This window comes from Nelumbo lutea, chromosome 1, assembly GCF_056320005.1.
Source record: "Nelumbo lutea isolate HS-2025 chromosome 1, American lotus-T2T, whole genome shotgun sequence".
NCBI classification, from domain to species: Eukaryota; Viridiplantae; Streptophyta; class Magnoliopsida; order Proteales; family Nelumbonaceae; genus Nelumbo; species Nelumbo lutea.
In genome coordinates, this window is record NC_142684.1 from 157,076,200 (window position 1) to 157,098,809 (window position 22,610).

General features: G+C 37.0%; 1 protein-coding gene across 2 annotated transcripts in view; it reads left to right on the forward strand.

Annotated features, from left to right (window-relative positions):
• The window catches only part of ILA (putative protein kinase regulator ILITHYIA), an 87,625-nt gene that overhangs the window by 47,094 nt on the left and 17,921 nt on the right, over positions 1-22,610 (forward strand). For both annotated transcript variants that reach the window (XM_088957154.1, XM_088957159.1), the window contains 18 exons: positions 496-618; positions 788-868; positions 951-1,067; positions 5,745-5,917; positions 8,023-8,100; positions 8,189-8,336; positions 8,815-8,937; positions 9,041-9,097; positions 9,194-9,304; positions 9,401-9,592; positions 9,672-9,845; positions 20,156-20,266; positions 20,401-20,470; positions 20,562-20,640; positions 20,741-20,843; positions 20,926-21,096; positions 21,228-21,350; positions 21,437-21,550. In XM_088957154.1, coding sequence (XP_088813280.1) covers positions 496-618; positions 788-868; positions 951-1,067; positions 5,745-5,917; positions 8,023-8,100; positions 8,189-8,336; positions 8,815-8,937; positions 9,041-9,097; positions 9,194-9,304; positions 9,401-9,592; positions 9,672-9,845; positions 20,156-20,266; positions 20,401-20,470; positions 20,562-20,640; positions 20,741-20,843; positions 20,926-21,096; positions 21,228-21,350; positions 21,437-21,550 — 2,148 coding nt within the window. The remainder of the gene's footprint in view (positions 1-495; positions 619-787; positions 869-950; positions 1,068-5,744; positions 5,918-8,022; positions 8,101-8,188; positions 8,337-8,814; positions 8,938-9,040; positions 9,098-9,193; positions 9,305-9,400; positions 9,593-9,671; positions 9,846-20,155; positions 20,267-20,400; positions 20,471-20,561; positions 20,641-20,740; positions 20,844-20,925; positions 21,097-21,227; positions 21,351-21,436; positions 21,551-22,610) is intronic.

A 22,610-nucleotide genomic window follows, 5' to 3' on the forward strand; every position in this document is an offset into this window, starting at 1 on the left:
TCTCTCTCTCAAAATAAGAAAAATACAACTGTCTTTTTTGAATTTTTTAATATTACATAACTGCTTTGGGTATGTGTTTGGTGGGTGGTCTCAATTATCTTTCTATAGTTTGGCTAGCTGTGAACTATTAACCTTTTGCCATTCTTTTTGGCTGATTATTTCGTAGGGGCAATTGGTAACCTTTTATTTATTCATTTGTTTTTGATGAATAATTGAAATATCATCAAGTGAAGAAGACAAGAGCAATCCTGATCAAATGACGAAAGGAAAACATAAAATCAGGCCAATGCCTGGTCCAGTTGCTCTCTTTGTTGGCATGATTGATTTGATGTTTCCACTTTCGTTGTGACTTGAGTTGTAAAGTGAATTGTTCAGCAAGCTTGTTGTTATACTTGTTAAGTTCTGTCTATGTGCAACTTGGTTTCATCTGTATTGCTTATTCTTATGAAGGCACTTATCTCAGAAATGATTACTGGATAATATGGTTTTATGCAGGCTGACCCAAACACAGATGTTCGTGAAAGAATGATTAATGCTGGGATTGTCATAATTGATAGGCATGGAAGAGATAATGTGTCTTTGCTTTTTCCTATTTTTGAAAACTATCTAAATAAAAAGGTTTGTCATTCTTAAGCTATGACTGAAGTGTTACATGTCCTTGGGTAAAGAACGATTATCTGTGCACTTCCTTTAGTGTCTTATCTGACCTAATTGTTGCAGTTGTTATCACTGAGAATATTAAATATTAATCAGCTGGATGGTTTCATTGAGATATATTATTGTGCAGGCAGTGGATGAAGAAAAATATGATTTAGTACGTGAAGGAGTTGTTATTTTTACCGGAGCTCTGGCAAAACATTTGGCCAAGGTGAGAAATTTTTTATTCTGTGCTTTCGAGATTGAAATGTGTTACTTTTATGACAAGTCCTATTTAATATTTCGTGGAACAGGATGATCCTAAAGTTCATACTGTTGTTGAGAAATTGTTGGATGTATTAAACACTCCATCAGAAGCTGTACAACGTGCTGTCTCTACCTGCCTATCTCCACTGATGCAGTCTAAGCAAGTATGTGTCAGTTATTCAACATACATATCTTTGATGTGCTAGTTTTTTTCAATATTTCCTGTCTAGGTGTAAAATGGGCCAGATATGGGCAACTCAAACAGGTAATTTGCCTATGAGAATGGCATTGAACTCATGCCCTGAGGTTCAATCTTTTTTGATGAATAATGGTAAGTTTATTGATTCAGAAGCAAATTAGTGTGAGTTTATACATCATCCCAGTGAGAGGCGCGAGCTGCAGCCCCTCCTTGAAACTTACAAGTAAACTAGGAAAGAAAAACAAGAATCACAACTGAGCCCAAAATAATTCTTCCCTATTTACCCCTTGCTTAGCTAACACATCTGACAAGGTATTTGCTGATCTCCCCACCCACTGTACAATGACCAACATATTCCTTGTCAACCAAATAAATTTCTTCATTTCATTCTTGTATTGCCACATAGCCTCTTCAAAAATTTTCAACCAACCCACCACCACTTTGGAATCCCCCTCGATTATTAGTTGTTGTACCCCCAGCTGATTTGCAAATTGGACCCCTTGTACAATATCTAAAAGTTCTGTCTTGATGGAATTCCCAATTCCCAAAGGACCTGAGTAGAGCAACAAAATCTCTCCCTTCTTATTTCTCAAAGCACCCCCCATTCCGAATAATCCTGGATTACTCATGCTGCTTCCATCAAAGTTCAACTTAATTGAGCCTTCGGGTGGAGGAGACTAGCTTGTAATTAATTTGGCCTTTAAAGATGAGCACCTTTCTACTGCTAACCAATTTCTTCAAATGTCATTAAAGGAGAATTGACGAAAGATTTCCAAGGTCTTCAGCCAATGTATTGCCTTGTTTAACACACAGTCTTTCAAATCTTGGCTATTCCTTTCCTTATTTTGAAAAATTCTGAGATTCCTTTCTTCCCAAAGAGTCCAAGTCAAGGTAGCACGAGCACATCTCCACATAATTCTTCCTATTTTTGTAGGCCAATAAAAGGTAGAATGGTTGAAGAGCATGTGAACTTCTGCTGGTAGAATCCAACTACCCCCAAACAACGAAAGTTGCAAGCCCAAAGGTCTGCAGAAAAGGTACAAGATACTAATAGATGGTAACAATCCTCACCGTGAGCTCTACAGAGGATACACCAATTAGGAGAAATACAAAGAAAAGTTCTTCCCTTTTGTAGGTTGTCTAAAGTGTTTACTTTCCCATGGAAAACTTCCCAACAAAACGCCATAATTTTTGGGGGGACTGGCCTACACCAAATTTCTTTTGACGGAAAGGGTTGGTGAGTAGAAAGTTGAGAGATGGACTTGAAAAAAGAAGCACAAGTGAAGGTTCCATTGGGTCTAGGAGTCCAAACCCTCTTATCTGGCTTGGAAGGATCGAAGCAAACCTGATTAAGACACCCAAGCAAAAAAGAAAGAGACTCAATTTCAGCAACCCTAAGTCCTCTACGAAAACCAAAATCCCAAGTAGGATCTAAGGGTGTTCCAAAGGGTGAGACAAATTTTGAGACCACCTCTTTTTTGTACAAAGAAATAGAAAAAAGCGAGGGGAACAAATCCTTTAACGGTGAGTCTCCTACCCAAATATCCTCCCAAAAAAGGATAGAGTTGCCAGAACAAACTTCATACCTGATAAAATTGAGGAATTGAGGAAGGGTGTTGTGAATAGCTTCCAAGGTGCTGCTAGGTTAGCTTGCCTTGATACACCAACATCCTATCCATTCTTTGACCTCCCATGAATGCTTCCCACCACCTCATGCCACAATCTCTCTCTTTCCAAAGGCCATCTCCACAACCATTTCCCTAACAGAGTTTGATTCTTTCTATTTACCCTCCCAATTCCCAAACCCCCCTCTTCTTTACTTTTGCACACAATTTCCCAATTAACCAAGTGATCCTTTTTTTCTTGTCCCGACTCCCATAAAAAGTCTCTCATCAACTTCTCCAGCTTCCTAGCTTCCCTAATTGGTATCCCAAAGATAGACAAATAATAGGTAGGTAAGTTAGCCAAGGTAGCTCTTATTAGGGTAATTCTTCCTCCTAAAGAGAGATAGTTCCTCTTCCAAGAGACTAATCTCTTCTCAAATTTTTCTAACACTGGGGTCCAAAATCTACTCTCCCTAGGATTTGCCCCTAAAGGAAGCCTTAAATATGACATAGGCCAAGCAGAGGTGGAACACTCGAGACACTCTGCAATAGCCTCGACCTCCCCTACCTCCAAATTTATACCTGCTACACAACTCTTTTCCAGATTTATTCTCAAATTAGAGACACTTTTAAATCCTTTTCTTAGCTCATTTAGGTTTGCTACCTTTTCACTAAGACCTTCTTCACAAAAAATCATTAGGCCGTCTCCTTATTCTCCAACCCCTGATGGCATCTTCACTGTCAGCCTTAGTAATGATCCTACTAATCACATCAGCTACTAAGGTAAAAAGGAATGGTGAAAGTGAATCCCCTTGCCTGACACCCTTGCAAGTTGGAAAAAAATCCCTCACCGTACCATTTACCAGAATAGAGTAGTGACAAGTACGATACACCCAAAGATCCAACTACACCACTTGTCCCCAAAACCACCATTCCGCATAACCTCTAATAGAAACTCCAGTCCACCAAATCAAAGGCCTTTTCAAGACCCAATTTACAAATGAATCCTTTCTTACTAGACTTTTTCATTTCCTCCACACACTCATTCGCAATTAAGATCTGATCTGTTATTTGTCGCCCTTTAATGAAAGCCCCCTGAGTTTCACTAATGATGGTAGGGAGGACTGTTTTGATTCTCAGTGAGAGCACTTTAGCAAGAATTTTATAGATGCTTGTCACCAGACTAATAGGCCTATAATCTTTTGGGTGCTTGGCATCATTCTTCTTAGGTATCAAGGCCAAAATGGTGGCATTAATTCCAGGGCTTATAGTGTGATTGTCTGCAAATTCCTTTAAGACTTTAGCTAGATCCTCTTTCAACACCTCCCAACAGTCTTGATAAAAACCCATTGTAAAGCCATTTGGACCCGGAGTCTTGGATCTATCCATTAGAAAGACAACTTTCTTAATCCCTTCTTCCTCGAAATCCCTTTCTAGCCACCTTGCCACTCCTTCATCAATCCTTGGCCAATCCACCCTTTCCATAACTATTCTCTCAAATTCTATGCATTTGAAATTCTGATTATGTGAATGGGATTGAAAGTTATTTTTAACAAAAATAACGTTGAAGAATGCCCAAAATAAAGGAGAAGCAATAATTATTGTATCAGTAATTGACAACAAATTGATCATCATCATCTAAGCCTTGTCCCAACTTGGGTTTTTCTTCATGAATCTTGTTTTGGCATTCCATTCTGTTCATTATGTATCCATCGTTAAATTATGGGTGCTTAATACTTCCACCCAAGGTTCAAAGTATCGATACGATACGAGTTTTGGCCGTATTGTATCGGCACTTAGAAACGGCCGAAACTTTATTTTTTTAGTTTTTTTTTCAAAGTTTGTTTTTTTGAAAAGCTTATAACCTGTTTTTTATTATTAAAAAAAATTGGGGGTCTGAAACACCTGGAAACAGGCGTTTCAGACCGTATCATTTTCGAAAGATACAATACAATACGCCTGATACGGGGCGTATCGTATTGATACTTTGAACCATGCTTCTACCCACTTCATTTATCAAAAAAAAAAATCCGCCCACTTTCTTTTTCTTCTTCTCCTTGCTCTTCTATCCCCTTCAATTTGTAATAGATGATTTTTCCTAGTAGGTGGTGTAAGTGGTCTTCTATGCACATGACCAAACCATCTCAATCTACTCTTTCATTTTATCACCTATTGGAGCTATTCAAGGTTCCTTTGTATGACTTCATTTTTAACCATGGCCTTTCTGCCTGTGGACATGCTGTTTCATAACTACCCAAAACTCTCCTCCTTACTTCATAGCTGGCCTTGTAACTATTTATGAATTTTCCTTTTAGGAATGGTGGTGTTCACCTATCATACAAGACACCAGATGCACCTCTCAAGTTTGGCCATTCTGGTCTAATTCTATTTACAACATCCTCCACAAATCTCTCCATTGTTATGTATAATTGAACCAAGGTAACAAAGGAGGTAAAATAAAGTTATATCATGCTCTCCAAACCTAAGTGCACCCTAAATTGCACTCCTGTTATTATTAATTTTACATTGCTTATAATCTGTTTTACTTCTTGTTATTTTGAAGCCTCTTGTTTCTAATGCAGTTTTACATAAACCTAATTTTGCATTTAATCCTTTTGTAGTTTCATCAATTAATTCTATGCCATCAGAAAAGAATGATAGGAAACAAATTATTAAAGAAAAAAGAGAAGAAAGTATAGATATGATCAACAAATTTACCATGGCTTGACTGGTTTGATATTTATTGTGATCTCCATGCTAATATTTCCTTCTGAATTAAGCTTAAATTCGATAATTATTGTGGTTGTACAAGAGATTGGAGGAATAACTATATGTTGATCAAATGGTTGAAAATTAGATATGATTGGAGTGTGGCATTCTATTGACTTTGTTCTGTATCATGGCACCAAAAGGAATGATTACATCTGAGATTGTGATTTTGTCTTTTTTAATGTTGTCGGTTGTAAATTCCTTTTTGTAGTATATTAATAATTGAACACTGTTATTCTATTTTTCTTTGTTGACTTGTGGATGGGCAGGAGGATGCTCAGGCACTTGTTTCTAGGCTGTTGGATCATTTGATGACTAGTGATAAATATGGGGAACGCCGTGGAGCTGCATTTGGACTTGCTGGTGTTGTTAAAGGATTTGGAATTTCTTCGCTGAAAAAGTACGGAATTGTTGCTGTATTAAGAGGAGGCCTGGAAGACAGGTTTGTCTCCTTTCCAGTTGATAACTGACTTATTTTGCACTTTCTTTTCCAGTATGTTCCATTGTTTGGTGACCTTGGTCACTGTATCATTGAGTTAATGATTTTTGTTTGGAAATTTATGCACATATTCAAACTTCTACAAGAACCAATATTGTCTACATGTTTTGTTTTATTTTATTTTTTGTCTTTGCATCTATCTGATGCCATGTTCAAAAACCTTGTTGATCTTTTTATTTGTACCAAAACATTATTGATAAGATAATTAGTCTTGCTATCTTGGCTCTTTGTGTTGATTTTTGAAAAGATCATGAGGTGGCATGGAAACCCGAAATCGTGCCTTTAGCTTTTCTTTATTACCTAGAAAGGTCATGTTATACTTTCAGGGCTGGTGCAAAGGTTGCAAAATACAGAAAATGAAAATGCCACAACTAGAACAGGGCACCTTGCTTTACTCTCTGTCATTTTAATTCTTTACATAAAAAACGAAAGTAATGCTGTCTACAGCATGTATATTGCAAAGTGTTTACATTTTAGGGGCCAATTTTCCTAATGTTTGGTATTTATATAGGTTTCATATGATGTAGCTCGGAACTAGGGTGTGCAAACTTTGCCTTGTTTGTCTGGGTTTAGAGTCAACTCAGTGAAAAGCTTGAACTGGTCAACCCATGCCTAGCTTGAGTTAAACTTTAACAAGCTTGGGTTGTGCTTGATCCTGTTGGAACTTGGAACTGATGGTCTGTATCATATGTAGTTTCGTCATTATCATAGAAGACACTATTCAGAAAGCACAAGGCACAAGACCTAGTGGGCTGATGTTCTGATGTGTTCTGATGTGTATATGAAGTTGGGTGGGTTGATGCTGGATTGGGTCCAAGACCTGATTCCTGGCCAAGCCCAAGGACTGAAAATCCAAAACCAGTCAATGTAAAACGTCAGATTGGGTTGTGATGGGCTTGGTTTGTGACTCCCCAAGTTACACCATTGGTCAATAAAGTGCAGTTATGCTTAAAGTGTATAAGAGCATCTCTCCTATGGACTATTTGGGAAGAGAGAAATTCCAGAATTTTTCAGGTGAAGGAAAGAACCTTTCTTGAGGTCAAGGAGTGTTTTTTTTTTTTTGATCAATAACACAATGCTTTATTAGATTTCAAAAATTGTGAAACTTTAAGTACAAGAGAGGGGAGGTAAAATATCTTAACTCCCCCACAACAGAGAACAAGAAAGAAAGCTAAAAAGTGGCCCAAAACAAAGAATCCTTAAGCACCCCTTGCTTGGCTTACCCATCAGCCATGGAATTAGCACTTCTCTTCACTCAGCTGTACTTCACCTCAATATCCCTACTCAGCTGGTCAAGGAGTGTATTTTGACAATGACTATTTTGTGGTTTAAATCCTTAAAGCTCTTTGAAAATTACTCCTTCGATGATATAATGAGGTCTGCAGTTGCCCTCTCTTCTAAGAAGCCTAGAATTCAAGTAACTTGGACTTTGCCTATGGAGGGTTTTGTTAAGCTGAACTCTGATGGGAGTTGTCAGGGTAATCCAGGACTTTCTGATATTGGTGGTGTACTGAGAATGAGAACAATATTCTTGACCTTTTTCCGGGACCAATGAGAATAGGTGACTCTGTGAGGGCTGAACTCATAGCTGCGGCACAGGGGATACAGATTGCTTATAAACTTGGAGTGCAGAATTTAATAATTGAAGGAGATTCCAAGGTGGTAGGAGGATGGTTGGCTGACCCAGGTACTGTTTTAAGGATATTTTAAAAAAAGGTTAAATGAATTTCGAGGGATATGGCAGTTAGATTTCAGTGGGTGGGGTAGATCGGCTAATGCTTTGGCTGATTGTCTTGCTAAACAAGGAGCTACTCGGGTCTCTTTGTATTTGGCTTCTCTGTAATTTTCTTTGTCCTTTGTTCTGTTTATTAAGTAAAGTGTTGATGGTATCCTCCATCTCCCCTCCTTAAAGGGGAGGTAGCATCTTGTGCCTCTCCCTAAAATGTACTCTCCTTGGCTATGAATTAATAAATCTTACAATTCACTGATAAAATCCGTATATGATCTTGTTATAAGTTTTGATTTTTTATTCTTTTTTTAAATTACAGGAATTCTGCAAAATCTCGTGAAGGTGCTCTACTGGCATTTGAGTGCCTATGTGAGAAGCTTGGTAGATTATTTGAGCCGTATGTAGAGATCTTTTTGTGTAATGAAAAGTGATTCTACTGAGTGCATATATTTTCATATATCTGAATCTATCTTTTGTTGTCCCAGGTATGTAATTCAAATGTTGCCCTTGCTTTTGGTATCTTTCTCCGACCAGGTTGTTGCTGTCCGTGAAGCTGCTGAATGTGCTGCTCGTGCTATGATGTCTCAACTTAGTGGTCAGGGAGTGAAACTTGTTCTCCCTTCACTTTTGAAGGTGCTTTGTTTTATATATATATATATATATTTTTTTTTTAATTTGAAATGAGGTTGGACTGATGCTTTTTAGAGTTGTCTTTTCATATTTTTTATCATCAATACTTTAAGGCACAAGTTTCGTGCTACTGAAAGTAAACTTTCCATGTTCTGGGTAATTGACTGCCCATGTTGTCTTTTACAAGATTTCTGCAAGTTGATGTCAATATTTTGAAAACCTTATCTGCACTGATGCCTGTGGTGCCTTACTTTTCAGTGCTGTCTATATGAAACCCTTAATATGGATGGCACTGAAGAGGACTGGAACTTTGCTTTCTATAACCTATATCTCGATCAACTGGTATCTTGAAGATTTTTTTTCTCATCCAGGAATTACAAACTAAGGGTACCTGCAGTTTTCCTTTACTGTTGTTTCATTGAATGTTTCACTTCTTGCAGCTATATATTCTAAAATGGTCAAATTATGTACTCTTGCTCAGGCTCTAGAAGATAAAGCTTGGCGAACAAAGCAAAGTAGTGTACAACTACTTGGTGCTATGGCTTACTGTGCTCCTCAACAACTCTCTCAATGTCTCCCTAAGATTGTGCCTAAACTTACAGAGGTACATTCCCAGTTTAAACTTTGGTTTTCATTGGGCCTGAATGAGTGGCTACTTATTGAAAGCTGTTTTACATCAATTTGGTAATTGCCATCCATTGTTACAGGTTCTGACAGATACTCATCCTAAAGTCCAGTCAGCAGGGCAGATGGCCCTTCAGCAGGTATTGTTTGTGTATCGAATTACAACCAGTATTGTGTTGTATCCTTATGCTTAGTGCTGATTTATTTTATTATTTACTTTTTCCTTCTTTTACTAGGTCGGGAGTGTAATAAAGAACCCTGAAATATCTTCTCTTGTCCCTACCCTCTTGATGGGTCTTACTGATCCCAATGATTATACAAAGCACTCTCTCGATATTCTTCTTCAAGTAAGGCTCATCAGCATGCTTTTGTGAATGCTGTCAATCATCCTGGAGTGATTATCTTCCTCAGATACTCTCATAATGTTTGTTTGTTGGATGCAGACAACTTTTGTTAACTCAATTGATGCCCCTTCACTGGCTTTATTGGTACCTATAGTTCATAGAGGCTTAAGGGAGCGAAGTGCTGACACAAAAAAGAAAGCAGCACAGATAGTTGGAAATATGTGCTCATTAGTAACAGAACCAAAGGATATGATTCCTTACATAGGTTTACTCCTTCCTGAAGTCAAAAAGGTATATTTATTAATTGTAGGTGCTGTGCTTTACTTCTCTTTTGTGTTTTAAATATTTTGCTGATGTTGGGAATGAACAGGTTCTTGTGGATCCTATTCCAGAAGTTCGATCTGTTGCAGCCAGGGCTCTTGGTTCTCTTATTAAAGGAATGGGGGAAGAAAATTTCCCAGATCTTGTCCCATGGTTGTTAGATACGCTTAAATCTGATAATAGCAATGTGGAACGCTCTGGAGCTGCCCAAGGTTTGAGTGAGGTTAGAATTTTTCATTGTTTTCATTCTTTATTGAACTTCTCTTTCTTCACTTTCAGTTCATGGTTGTCTTTTATTTCCATTAGTAAGGTTCTCTTTTTATACTTTTGTTTAACAGTTTGCACTGCTCAGGTCAATTAAACTAAGTTTTTTTCCCAATTATATCTTATCTCCATGAAACCTGTTCCATTATTCTACCATATTCAGTTACCATTTCCATTGTTGAATTACAGGCTCTTAAATCATGTTCTCCACTAAAATGTATGTGCTTTAAGGCCTGCTCCTAGCCCTTCTAGATGATTTTATTTATATTCTTAATGCCCATTGTTCAATTACGGGTCCTGAAATAATTCTTTACTAGCCACGACCCGTGCTATGCACTGGCTTTATTTAAAAGCAAAATTGAAGATGTATCTCTATGACATCTCCAGTTAAACGGTGTCCATCTAAGTTTAATTCAAGTATTTCTTTTTGGGGTTATGTGTAGTTTATCCAATAACAATCTAAGTTGTGCTTTAGTGAGAGTGGCCAATTTCATATTCTCTAGATAAATTTGTATTATTTTTTTGTATCTTAATGCTACTTTTTATTATTTTTCTAAAAAAGTTTTTTTGTTAATTTTTATTGCTTTTCAAAGGAGGAAGCAATATCTTTCCCAAGTCAAAGAATATGGGTTAGAACTGTGCCTTCAAAGATAGCCATCTTTGTTTGGTCAGCAGTGCTGGATAAGATTTTAAGCAAGGACAATTTAGTCAAAATAGGGTTAGAAGTGGTAGTCATGGCATGTCCCTTATGTATTGGGAATGTGGAATCATCTAGTCATCTGCTGTTACACTGCAATTTTGCTCACTGGATATGGTTAAGAGTGGTGGATTTATTTGGTGCTAAGCTATGATCCCCTCTTGGCTGACTGTGCACCCGTTGTTTAAAGACAGACATCCAAGTGCTTCTTTTGAGATTAATTTTTTGTTTGTAAGGAGGGAGTAGTTTTTTTTGGATTAGGGGAGCCGTATGGGGCTGTTTTGGTTTCTTTGTGTATCCTCTATTTTTTTTTCTTTGTATAGGGGTTTCTATTAGTTGATTTTCAATGTAATCACTTTACAGTTTTCAAAAAAATTTATTGCTTTATTATTATTTTTGTATTATTTTTAGGTGAAATTATAAAAAAATTCTCTTATAACAATTCTATAAACCACCTTTATGTTTTGATCCTAACAAAGGCCTCTCCTATAGTTTTGTAAAAAAAGTGCAAATGCCTCCTTTCCCACGGCTTTTCATTAGAAAAGACATTGAAGTTACCAAAACACCCTTCTCATTGTTAATGCATTATCATACATAATTTAAAGTTTGAACTTTACCCTTCACTAATTTATTTTGTCAGGTAACTTTGAAAGAATAATTCTCCTTACTCTTCTTGGACAAAGCAAGGCAAAAAGGAAGCTATTTGCACCTTTTTTTTTCAAAACAATAGGAGGGGTTTTTGTTAAGGTCAAAACACTGGGAGTTTCATACGATTGTTAGAAAATCTAGGGAGGTTTTTTATAATTTTCCTTATTTTTAAATGTAATTTAAGTTGATTTAAAATAATTAAACTATTTTTAAAATTAATATTTTTATTAATTTTTTAAATTAGTAAAAATTGAATTTATTTAAGTATATTAGTTTTTTATTAAATTTAAATGCCTTATGAAGTTTAATTAACAATATTTAGTAATTATTTTTATTTTATTTAAGCAAGTTACTAAATTATTTTTATTATAGTTAATTAATTTCTATTATTTTCAAATGGAATATAAAATGGGTTACAATTTTAAATGGAAGTAGATTAATTAGCGCAATAATTGTTTGATTTTCTTCAAATCTTGGATTGCAAATTTAATTTATTATTCTATCTGTTCACCTTCATGAAATTTACCATGTGTATCTAATAGATTATTTGGATGAAAGTACTATATGGTTTAGCATGTTTTCCTTTTAGCCATTCACTCTTGTGACTATTAATCCGGATTTCTTGGAAGGAAAATTGTAATTTGACTTGAATTTTTGAAAAAGATATAGGCATGCATAGACATTTTTTTTATTTCTTCTTGGTTTTGTTATTTTAGTATGGTCAATTGTAGATGGAGAACTACATCTAGACAGGGCTTTAAATGTTAGCATCAGTGGAAACATAAGCCACTGAAATATAGGAAGCATGCCATGGCCAAAGAGAAAAGGTAGAGTATTGTGGAAGTGTGCTAGGGCTGCTTTGGTTTGGACTGTTTGGGAGGAAAGATATACAGGAATTTTTTGTGATAAGGAGAGGGATGAGGTTAGTGTTTCGGACTATACAAGTATAGAGCCATCAACTGGGCTAAGACTTTGGACCTCTTTTCATTTTTCTCCTTTGATGATTTATGGAGTAACTAGGAACTTGTTGACAAAGCTCTATTGGTTCCTTCCAACTTAGGTTTTGGGTTTGAGAAGGGCTATTAGGGATTATAAATGAAATAGTACTGTCTCTGATGGGCATCCTTGATGGGGTGTATGTGGACCCTCCTCAAGTTGATGAAAGAAATTGGACTCCTACTCCTCATGGTTTGTTTAAGTTGTCGAGTGTAGGAAGAGGAAGAAGAATACGAGGAAGAAAAAGAAGAAAGAAGAAGACGAGGAAGAAGAAGAAAGGTTGTGTGAGAGAATAGGGTGTGTTACTATTCACACCCAAAGCATTTCATTGTATACTAAGACAAAATTTATAGTTATGTGACTATGTCCCTATATGGGCGCCCTAAATACAAATAATAGAAAAAGGCAACAATACCCCTAAGCCAAATGCACATTCTCAACACTTCCCCTCAAGCTGTGCATAGATATCTATCATGCCTAGCTTGCTCAAGTTTCTTTCAAGTTTTGGCTTCTCGAGACCCTTGGTGAGGCAATGAAGAAGTTGATTCTTTGACCTAACAAAAGGCATGCATATTTCTCCATTGGCTATTTTTCTCTAATGAAGTGTTTGTCAACTTCATTTTGCCTTGTGCGATCATGTTGAATATGTTTATGAGCAATGTTTATGGTAGCTTGATTATCACAGTGTAGAATCATTTGGGTTTCGACTTGCAACCCAATCTCTAATAACAAAGACTTCAACTATAGCAACTTTGATACACCATGAGCCATAGCTCTATATTCGGCTTCAGCACTAGGCCGGTCAATAATGGATTGTTTTCTTGCTTTTCCAAGACACAACATTGCCTCCTACCAAGGTGTAGTAACTCGGGGTGGATCTTCTATCATCTATAAAACTCGAGCTTGACATGTTTCTGGTTAGTTTATAACATTCCTTTACCTGGACACCCCTTTAGGTAGGCAAGGATCTTGTTGACAGCCTGCATATGTGAAGTTCTAGGGCTGTGCATGTACTGGCTCACCATGCTAACGACCAAGGTTTGAAATGTTGATGTTAGTGGAAATGTTAGTCATCCAAATATAAGAAACATGTCAGAAATATCGTATGGAAATATTGTAAAAATTATAGGCATGGTGGAAACATTGTAAAATATGCCAAATATAGAATGGTATTTTATCACATGATAAAAGAAGCATAGGCACACCTTTTTATATTATTGTCTTGTTCTAAATCATTAAACAAAGCTAAGAAACTAAGGTTATAGATAAAAGAATACATTTTAAAGTTGCCCTATAAACCTTAAGGTTCAAAGCTTCATTAGAATGAGTTAAAGCAAAATTTTAACTCAGAGAAAATTTAAATGGTTGTAATAGATCAACCAAGTGGTCTATTACACAAACAAAAAACCAATACTTCATGTTTGAAATGAATATTGAGTTAGCTCGAAGTGGTAGAAAATAACATTGTTGCTTTACATATCTACAATATCATCACCAATCACTGGGGAATATGTCGATGCTAGTAAAATTTCATGTTGCTATCCAGGGAAGTGGAAATGAAAATATGTCGTGGAAATTATCTCTTGTACTCCACATAGTGCTAGTAGTATTCAATGGGGAAATGTCGATTCTGGTAAAATTTCGTGTCACTACCCATGGAAATGGAAATATGTTGTGGAAGCATTAGGAAAATTAGGGACATTTTAAACCATGCTAAGAACATAGGATATAATAGGTTGAGTCAGGCACGGGTTAAGAGTGCAACCAACAAACCTCCGATAGACATCATTGTTTGGAAGAATATCTCCATCATCAACACTTAGTTTATGATTGGGGTCAATAGGAGTTTCCTCTGTGAAATGAATATCCCTCCATTTGAACATGCCACTTCAATTCTAAGAAAGTATTCGAGATTCCCAAGATCTTTGATTTCAAATTCAGAAGGTTTTCTTAGACGACAAAACCTTCTCCTCACTCTTAGGTAAGATTATCCCTGGTGGTAAATCCATATATACCTCTTCCTAAAGATCTCCATTTAGGAAGGTATTCTTCACATCTATCTGATATAGAGGGCATGAATAATGAGCATCAAGAGACATAATGACTCGGATAGAGTTCATTTTGGCCACAGGAGCAAATGTCTCTTGATAGTCAATCCCATATGTTTGGGTTTATTCTTTTACCACCAACCTAGCTTTGTATCTTTCAATTGATCTATCAGCCTGATGTTTAATGGTATTTACCCACCTGCAGCCCACTGGGACTTTGCCTTAAGGAAGAGGAACAAGCTCCCAGGTGTGGTTTTTTAAGAGAGCCTCTATCTCTTGGTTCATAGCATCCTTCCACTGAGGTGACTAGACTACATCTGTAACATTATGAGGTGTGCTACAAGGAGCGGAATATGACAGTTAATACAGAAAACCAAGCAATGCTACAAGGAGCAGAATGTGCCAAAGAATTTTTTTTTGATCAATAATCACAGAATTCATTAAATAATGGAATCAAGTTACAGGGAAGAGGAGCTAAAAATTCTTAACTCCCCAGAATAGAGATACATCTGATTTAAACACTCAGAACCCTACAATTGAGCCCAAAACCCAGAATTTCTGAAAACTCCTTGCCTAGCCAATCCATCAGCAAAGGAATTAGCACTTCTTTTAACCCAAGTACATAGGACTTCCATATCCTTAATCAACCACTTGAATTTTCTTTTCTCATTGCTGTAGCTCCACATCTTGGAAGTGTCTTCTTTCAGCCAATCCACCACAACCGCAGAATCTCCTTCTATAATCAGTTTCTTAACTTTAACTTCTTTGGCCCTTTGCACCCCTTCCAACACTGCTAACACCTCAGCCCTCAAGGAGTCTCCCACTCCAGTTGGACTAGAGAACAAAGCTATTATATTACCTCTCTCATCCCTTAGGACTCCCCCAATACCTGAAGGCCCTGGATTCCCTTTGCTACTGCTATCAAAATTTAGTTTGATAAAACCAGGAGGTGGAGGGCTCCACGTGAGATTCAAAGTCTTATTCCTTGTAACTGAGCTAGCAACTTCTTTCCACTTTCTTAGCAAATCGTTTGTTGAAAAATCTGTAAACTCCTTCATAGTCTTTAGCCAGTGTATTACTCTTATATGAATCAACTCTACCATATTTTCCAAGCCTCTCTCCTTTTCCGAGTAGATCCTTGCTTTCTTTTCCTCCCATAATGTCCAACACACAGCAGCTCTCTCGCATCTCCACATAATTCTTGATCTTTTCGTTGAGCATTCAAATGGTGAAGAGAAAAACAAGCTTTGCAGACTAGTTGGAGGTGTCCACCTACACCCAAATAAAGAAGCAAACCAATCCCAAATATTTTTTGCCAAAACACAAGATATTATTAGTAAGTGGTACCCAGACTCACCAGCAGCTTTGCCTAAAACACACCAGTATGGAGATAAGCATCTATTGGGTTTTTTTCTTTGAAGTAGGTCACCTGTGTTGATTCTTTCAAGTAAAACTTCCCAACGAAAGCTCTCAACCCTCGGGGGTATAGGTTTACACTACACTTCCTTGACAGGGAATGGCAGTCCAATAGGAATTTCTGGTTGTATCAGGGCTTTAAAGAAGGATGCACAAGTAAAGGATCCTGAGGGAAACAAAGACCAGATCCTACTATCTGTCTTTGTGGGTTCCAAGAAAATCCCATCAAGAATCTGCCAAGGAATTGAATTGCGAAAAGTTGTTAATTGAAGGTGATTTGAAACTTACGGTGGTTGAAAGAACTGGAAAGAGTGGCTTGTTCCTATAGGGGGGATTTTTGAAGATTCAAATGGCTGACCGCAAATATGACAGTTTGCTTTCATTGGGAAAGGAGATCAGCAAATGGATTGGCATATTCTCTAGCTAAACTAGGGGTGCATAGGAATCAACTTTATTGGGCTAAACTGTAATTCTTTGTTTTACCTGAGGCTGCACCTCACACTTCTTTGTGGGAAGCTTTCTCTGTATCCTTTAATGATATTTTGTGAAATGATAAAGAACCAGAAGTACACTTCTTTAAATTATTATCTTGTTCCAAACCATGAAACAAATATAAAAAGAGACATTGATCATGTCCACCTTGGCTAATCTTCCTGTGTTTGACCTCTCTTTCTTCAAGATGTCACAATTGGCTGTTAAAAATTAGAGAAATTTATGAGGGATTTCCTTTGAGGTCCTGGGGAGGGGAGGAAGGATTGTTTGATTAGATGGGAGATAGTGACCAACTGACCATAAGGAAAGCGGATGGGGGTTTGGAAATAGGTAATGTTAGCAAGAAGAATTTAGTTGTCCTTGTGGTTAGCATTCATGGGCTCTATAAAGAATGGATGGGATGATGGATTTTTGGCTTGGGGAGTGCCTTTTGTTGGGAAGCTTTCCGTGGAAGCATTAATACTCTTGACCTACGACAAAAAATAAAAAATACCTAGCTGGCTTCTATCTCCTAGTTAATCTATCAGGTGTAAATCAAATGGTGAGACTGCATACCACCTTTTAATGTCCTGTCCTTTAGCTTGTTGTATTTGGAATTGTTTTCTTGCTCTTTCTGGGTGTAGATGGATTCGTCCTATTAGACTGAATAGGTTGTTCGATGCATTAGTGCTTAGGTGCCCAAAGAAAAGGGGAAGGTTAATGTGGAAATATACAAGAGCAGCAGTGGTGTGGATTTTATAGGATAGCAATGTTGGTTTTAAGAGCTTTAGAGTAGGTAGTGATGGAGTTGTTGTATCTCATTTTAACTGTTCCTATGACATCATTTTTTTGTGAAGATCTATGGGACCAAATGGATAGAATTCTCTCATGCCTGGTAAATTGTTTAATAGAATCTCTTATCTGAAGATCAATTGGGTCTGTTAAGAGTCAATTTGGGTGATGTCAGTATGGTAACAGAGTCAATTTGGGTGATGTCAGTGTGGTGAACTGTGCTAGCACTCTTTGTTGTTTAATTTCTCAGTAGCCCATGTTCTACTTTGACCTGAAGTAAATAATTATATTTACCCTTTTGGGGAAACCATTATCATTAGATTTATGTTCTCCAACCATCTTAGTTACTTTACATTTTAGGACATCAGTGCTTGTCACAAATAGGTTAAAGAAAATCATAATGGACATGCTTGTGGTTTGGGTATAGTAATGTATAGAGGTTAAAAGAAGTGTTATTTGGGTATAATAATGTATAGACTAAGAAATTCTTCTTTGTTGTGTATGTAGTTATGGAGATTCGGTTAGAAAATACGACCTATCTGCACCCACTGTCTATTATATACAAATATATTCAATCTGTATGCTCCCAGCCATCCTTACAAAGACAACATGACGGTCAAAATAACTTTGGTGGTCTAATCTATGAATTGGTTCATAGCAGCCAACCCGAAATACTTTGAACCAACGAGTTTTCTGGTTAGTGTTTCCATGGAACAGCTCCTACTCTGGAAAATTCACTGGTTCCTTTCTTTCCAGTTGTGTCGAATTACTGCAGCTGGGGTTCAGCTCCACACTTTATGACCTATTGTATTTTGACCTTTCAGCCTCCAAGATAAAAGACGATCTGAGAACTTTGCTGAAGAGCTCCAAGAAATGTTCAGCTTTAGCAAACCACAGAAGTACGCATAAACCTGAGCCACACCTTTGTAATGCAGAAATAGATGGTTTGAGATTCTCTATCACTCCCGCAAAGAGCACAAACCACCGACTGTATGCTGATTGTTCTTCTTACTACGCTGTCCCTGGTTAAACATTTCTCCCACACTGCAGCTCGCAGTAGGAAGGCTTCTTTAGAAGTAATGTGGGACAACCAAACTTCCTTGTGAGGGATATGCGGATCTTGGCTTCTGGTCAACTGCCTATACATTGACCTAATTGAGAAAACTGCAGACTTATCCCACCTCCAACACTTCTCTTCCTGAAAATCTGGCTTTGGAGGCAAATTATTGAGTAGACTGAGTAATGAGACCAATTCCTCTACATCCTAATCATTTAGGTTTGTTCTCAAAGTAGGGCACCATGAAATAACCCTTTGTTGGACATCATAGGCATCAAACACTCTAGTTTCCCTGTTTTTTGCAAGGATAAACAGTGTGTGAAAAATCAATGGCAGGGACAGAGATAGGCATGAAAAGCAGCCTTACTTGGAAATCCATCTTTGCTTTATTGCGATCATTCTCACATTTTTAGGTGTGATCCTTACTCTGGGGTATGGATTTCTGAGAAAAGTTTTAAATTCTCGCTTCATTGTTTCTTTGTTGTGAAAGAAGTAATGGAAGGGGAACCCCAGGTCAAAGTGTCTTCATTGTTTTTGGTATAGCTTTCTGTAGCAGTGACATAGCAACAAATTTGAGGAATAGATCATTGGAATTAGATGCATTGTTTGGTTGTGCAGATAACATTTGGGAGTGGCTCATTGGGTTTAAGCAAGAAAGGACTGATGATGTAATTGAATGTTGGCAGTATGCTCTTTCTTTATAAGAGCATACTGTTGGTTAGTTCTGACCCTGTACGTGGTCAATTGTTTCAAGGGTTTGGATTAGCAAAGGCTTTGGGATGTGAAAAGGCTGACTATGGAAAGAGACTCACAGATAGTTCAGATGCACACCCAGGTCAACCAATTCAACAGCTGGTTCATTAGCGATAGAATTGTATTGGGGATCTGCTATAGGGGCCATTTTAAGAACCTGATGGTTATTCGTAATATTGGGGCTTTCATATTCCTGTTCTGAGCTAACTGAAACAACTAAGCAAGGTTTAGCTGAATGCTTTAGCTGTTCAGCAGTCTGTGGAACCAGTGATAAGGTTCTACACCAGTATTTGAATACATGGGGCCCATGTCTTTTACAGTGGGGCCAATGAATTTATTACTGGTGTGGAACCTCATCATTGGTTCCAAAGCCCATTGAACAGCAAACACGTTCAGCTAATCCAAATTCAAAACAACTTAAGTTCTCTCTCTCTCTCTCAATCAGTAAAATTGTTATTGATTTGTTAACATTTTCACGAGAACGACCATCTTTAACTTCTTTTTTTTCCACCACGTGTTGGGCGAGTTTGATCAGTAGAACTATATCTTTCAAATCATTTTTTAACTAGCTTACATAACAACTGCTGCTTTTTTTATACCTGTGTTTGGCACCATAGGATTGTTGGTGGGAGAAGATCGTATTTTTGGAACTCTCGTATTACGATTCTAACACTATTCAACTGATGTAATTTATCACAGAGTTCATGTGATTTAGCTCTCAATCTAATGTTCTGTTCTACTCACTCTCTAAATGCTCTTTATTTTATTTTTTCATTGCATTAAAAAACTGATGATAGCGTTCTTACATTTAAATCTTCAATTCAATCCTGTGGGAAGGTCTTTTTCATCTTACTAATGAGGTTGAGATTTTAGCTGAACGCAAAAATAAAAATTAAAGAGTTACCATGACATTAGGGTTTCTACCCCAGAGATCTTTTGGATTGTCTTAACAACTTCTGTCCTTAACAATTTGTTTCTCCTATGACAGTCTGGAAATTGGGTGCACAGGTTGAAGTAAAAACTGATGATACCGTTCCATGTCTTGTTGTAGTCATTGTGGAGCTCCTTATTAACTTTCATTCATAAAATCTTTTGCATCTTTTCTCTGGTATTAAAGTTCATTTACTGTATCCATATAAACATGTTGAAATGAATGTGTAACATACCGTAGCTAAGAATTGGCTGATCCTATGATAGAAATGTATATTACCATGTGTACTTTTTTTTAATAATTTGTGCTTGATTTTCTTTATTCTGCTATATCACAATTTTTTTTTGATGAATGAATATAATTTATTAAATCAGAAGTACGAGGCAATACTGCTACATCATGCAATTATGCTGATGCCTTTCTTCTTCGCTAACTTTTTTTTGAGCACCTATGGTTTCAGGTTTTAGCAGCTCTTGGGAGGGATTACTTTGAGCACACACTCCCTGATATTATTAGGAACTGCTCTCATCAAAGAGCATCTGTACGTGATGGGTATTTAACAGTGTTCAAGGTGAATATTAAATTATAAGATTGTTTTATGCTTTTGTGTTTATCATGGTTATTTTTTCTTTTCCTTTTCCTTTTCCTTTTCCTTTTTTTTTTTTATTTTGCTTTAGTTCTAAATGTTCTCCCTTTTTGGGTTAGTATTTGCCAAGATCATTTGGTGTCATGTTCCAGAACTATTTGCAGCAGGTGCTACCTGCTATTTTAGATGGTATGTGGCCATTCTTATACCCGTGCGATTGGATGTCATATGTATCTTAATTCTAGTATGCTTTAGATGCTAAGTCAGCTTATATTCTCAGGCCTTGCTGATGAGAATGAATCTGTTCGTGATGCTGCACTCAGTGCTGGGCATGTTCTGGTCGAACATTATGCAACAACGTCTGTACACCAAGAATTCCTACTTACTGTTGAACTTCTATGTGAATTTATTTGTAATGCAACAGTGATTTGCTCATATCTTCTCTTCTTGCAAAATCAGATCATTGCGGCTGCTACTTCCAGCTGTAGAAGATGGTATTTTCAATGATAATTGGCGTATTCGACAAAGCTCTGTTGAACTTTTGGGTGACCTTCTTTTCAAGGTAATGGACATTAAGATTCTCCCCAATATGGCTTTCTAGTTCCTGACTTTTTTCTGTATGAAAATATTTAAACATCATCCAGGTTGCTGGTACATCTGGAAAAGCGATTCTCGAGGGTGGTAGTGATGATGAAGGTTCAAGTACTGAAGCACATGGCCGTGCTATTATAGAGGTACTTGGAAGGGATAAGCGTAATGAGGTCCTTGCTGCTGTATATATGGTGCGAACTGATGTCAGCTTATCAGTACGGCAGGTGAGATAATTGGTTTTTATTGGATTCCCAACTTGAATGCTTCTCTTGTATCATTCCTTTCAATTCTTTCAATGAGATACCAAATTAATCTTAACAGTATTAATTCCTTGGTGGTTTAATTCATCCATCAGGCTGCCTTGCATGTATGGAAGACTATAGTAGCAAACACTCCAAAGACTCTCAAGGAAATAATGCCAGTTTTGATGAATACCCTCATCACTTCTCTTGCATCTTCGTCATCTGAAAGGCGTCAGGTTTTCCTATTTGTTCTGGAATTTAGATTGTCTTCTTAATTGGCACCAATTTTGAATCTTCTACCTAAGTGCTGATGAATTTTCAGGTTGCTGGGCGATCGCTGGGTGAGCTTGTCAGAAAGCTTGGTGAAAGGGTCCTTCCTCTGATTATCCCAATCTTATCGCAAGGTCTAAATGACCCTAATACTAGCAGAAGACAAGTAAGTTGGTGTACACAAGGAGAAATGATAAACTATACTGTCCGTGCATTTAGTTGTCAATGGAGGTTGCTTGGGTTTTGTTAGATTTCATATAATCTAAATAATCACTTCTCTGTTGGTTTGTAGTTAATATTCCAGCAGTAGTGCTGCCTTTATCTAGTTGAGTTTGTATAAGATTGTGAACATTTGTCTAATTGCTTAGTTTCATTATACGACATTTTGTTTGGATCCTTTATGATGAATTTGTTCTGCAGTAGGTTCTTTACAAGGTACTCATAATGAACAGTGCTACTTGCGTTGTTTCTGAATCTGTCTGAACCCTGCAAACTTAAACGTTATGGGCCAGTGTTGTCTAATCTTTGTTTACTTTTCAAAATTCACTTTCTTCTACCTTTTCTCATTCTTTTAGCTTCACCAAACAACATGGATGTCAAAACTATTGAAGCTGTGGTTCCTTTTATTCTCACTTACAGTCTCTTCAAGCTTATCATGAATGTAAAGGCATTCAAACATGTTGACCATTGAGAGCTGAAAAATGACAATTTGCTGATGTTATATATTCTGAAAACTTGGATTTAATTTATTTAATCCGAATGTATAATTATCAGATGGTTTCACAGATTTAATCAGCCTAATGTTGAGCTTTATGTGTCTCATATATAGAACTCACATATTTCTGTGATCTGAAAGGAAATGAGTATATATTAATATTGCACATTTAGATCAGGTAAACAATTTAGTGAATACAATGTTAAATATAAAAGTTACATGATGAGGGGGTTAAGAAGTTTAGCAAGAGGCATGGTAGTTAGTGTTGCCAGGTTGCCAATGATTGCCAATAGCCTAGTGGATGCATTAGCCAAGAGTGGGGTTAATAGGACAGAAATATTTTGGGGACAATTGTAGAATTAGATGCTACTAGTTGGGTTTAGGTAGTTATGCTGACCTGAGCATAGGGCTGTTTGGCTCATTGGCTGATTGTACTTACAGATTCTCTTTATCCACATTTTGTTAAGTTGAGTTATTCATTAAAAAGCTATTAGTTAGTAAAAGAATATAT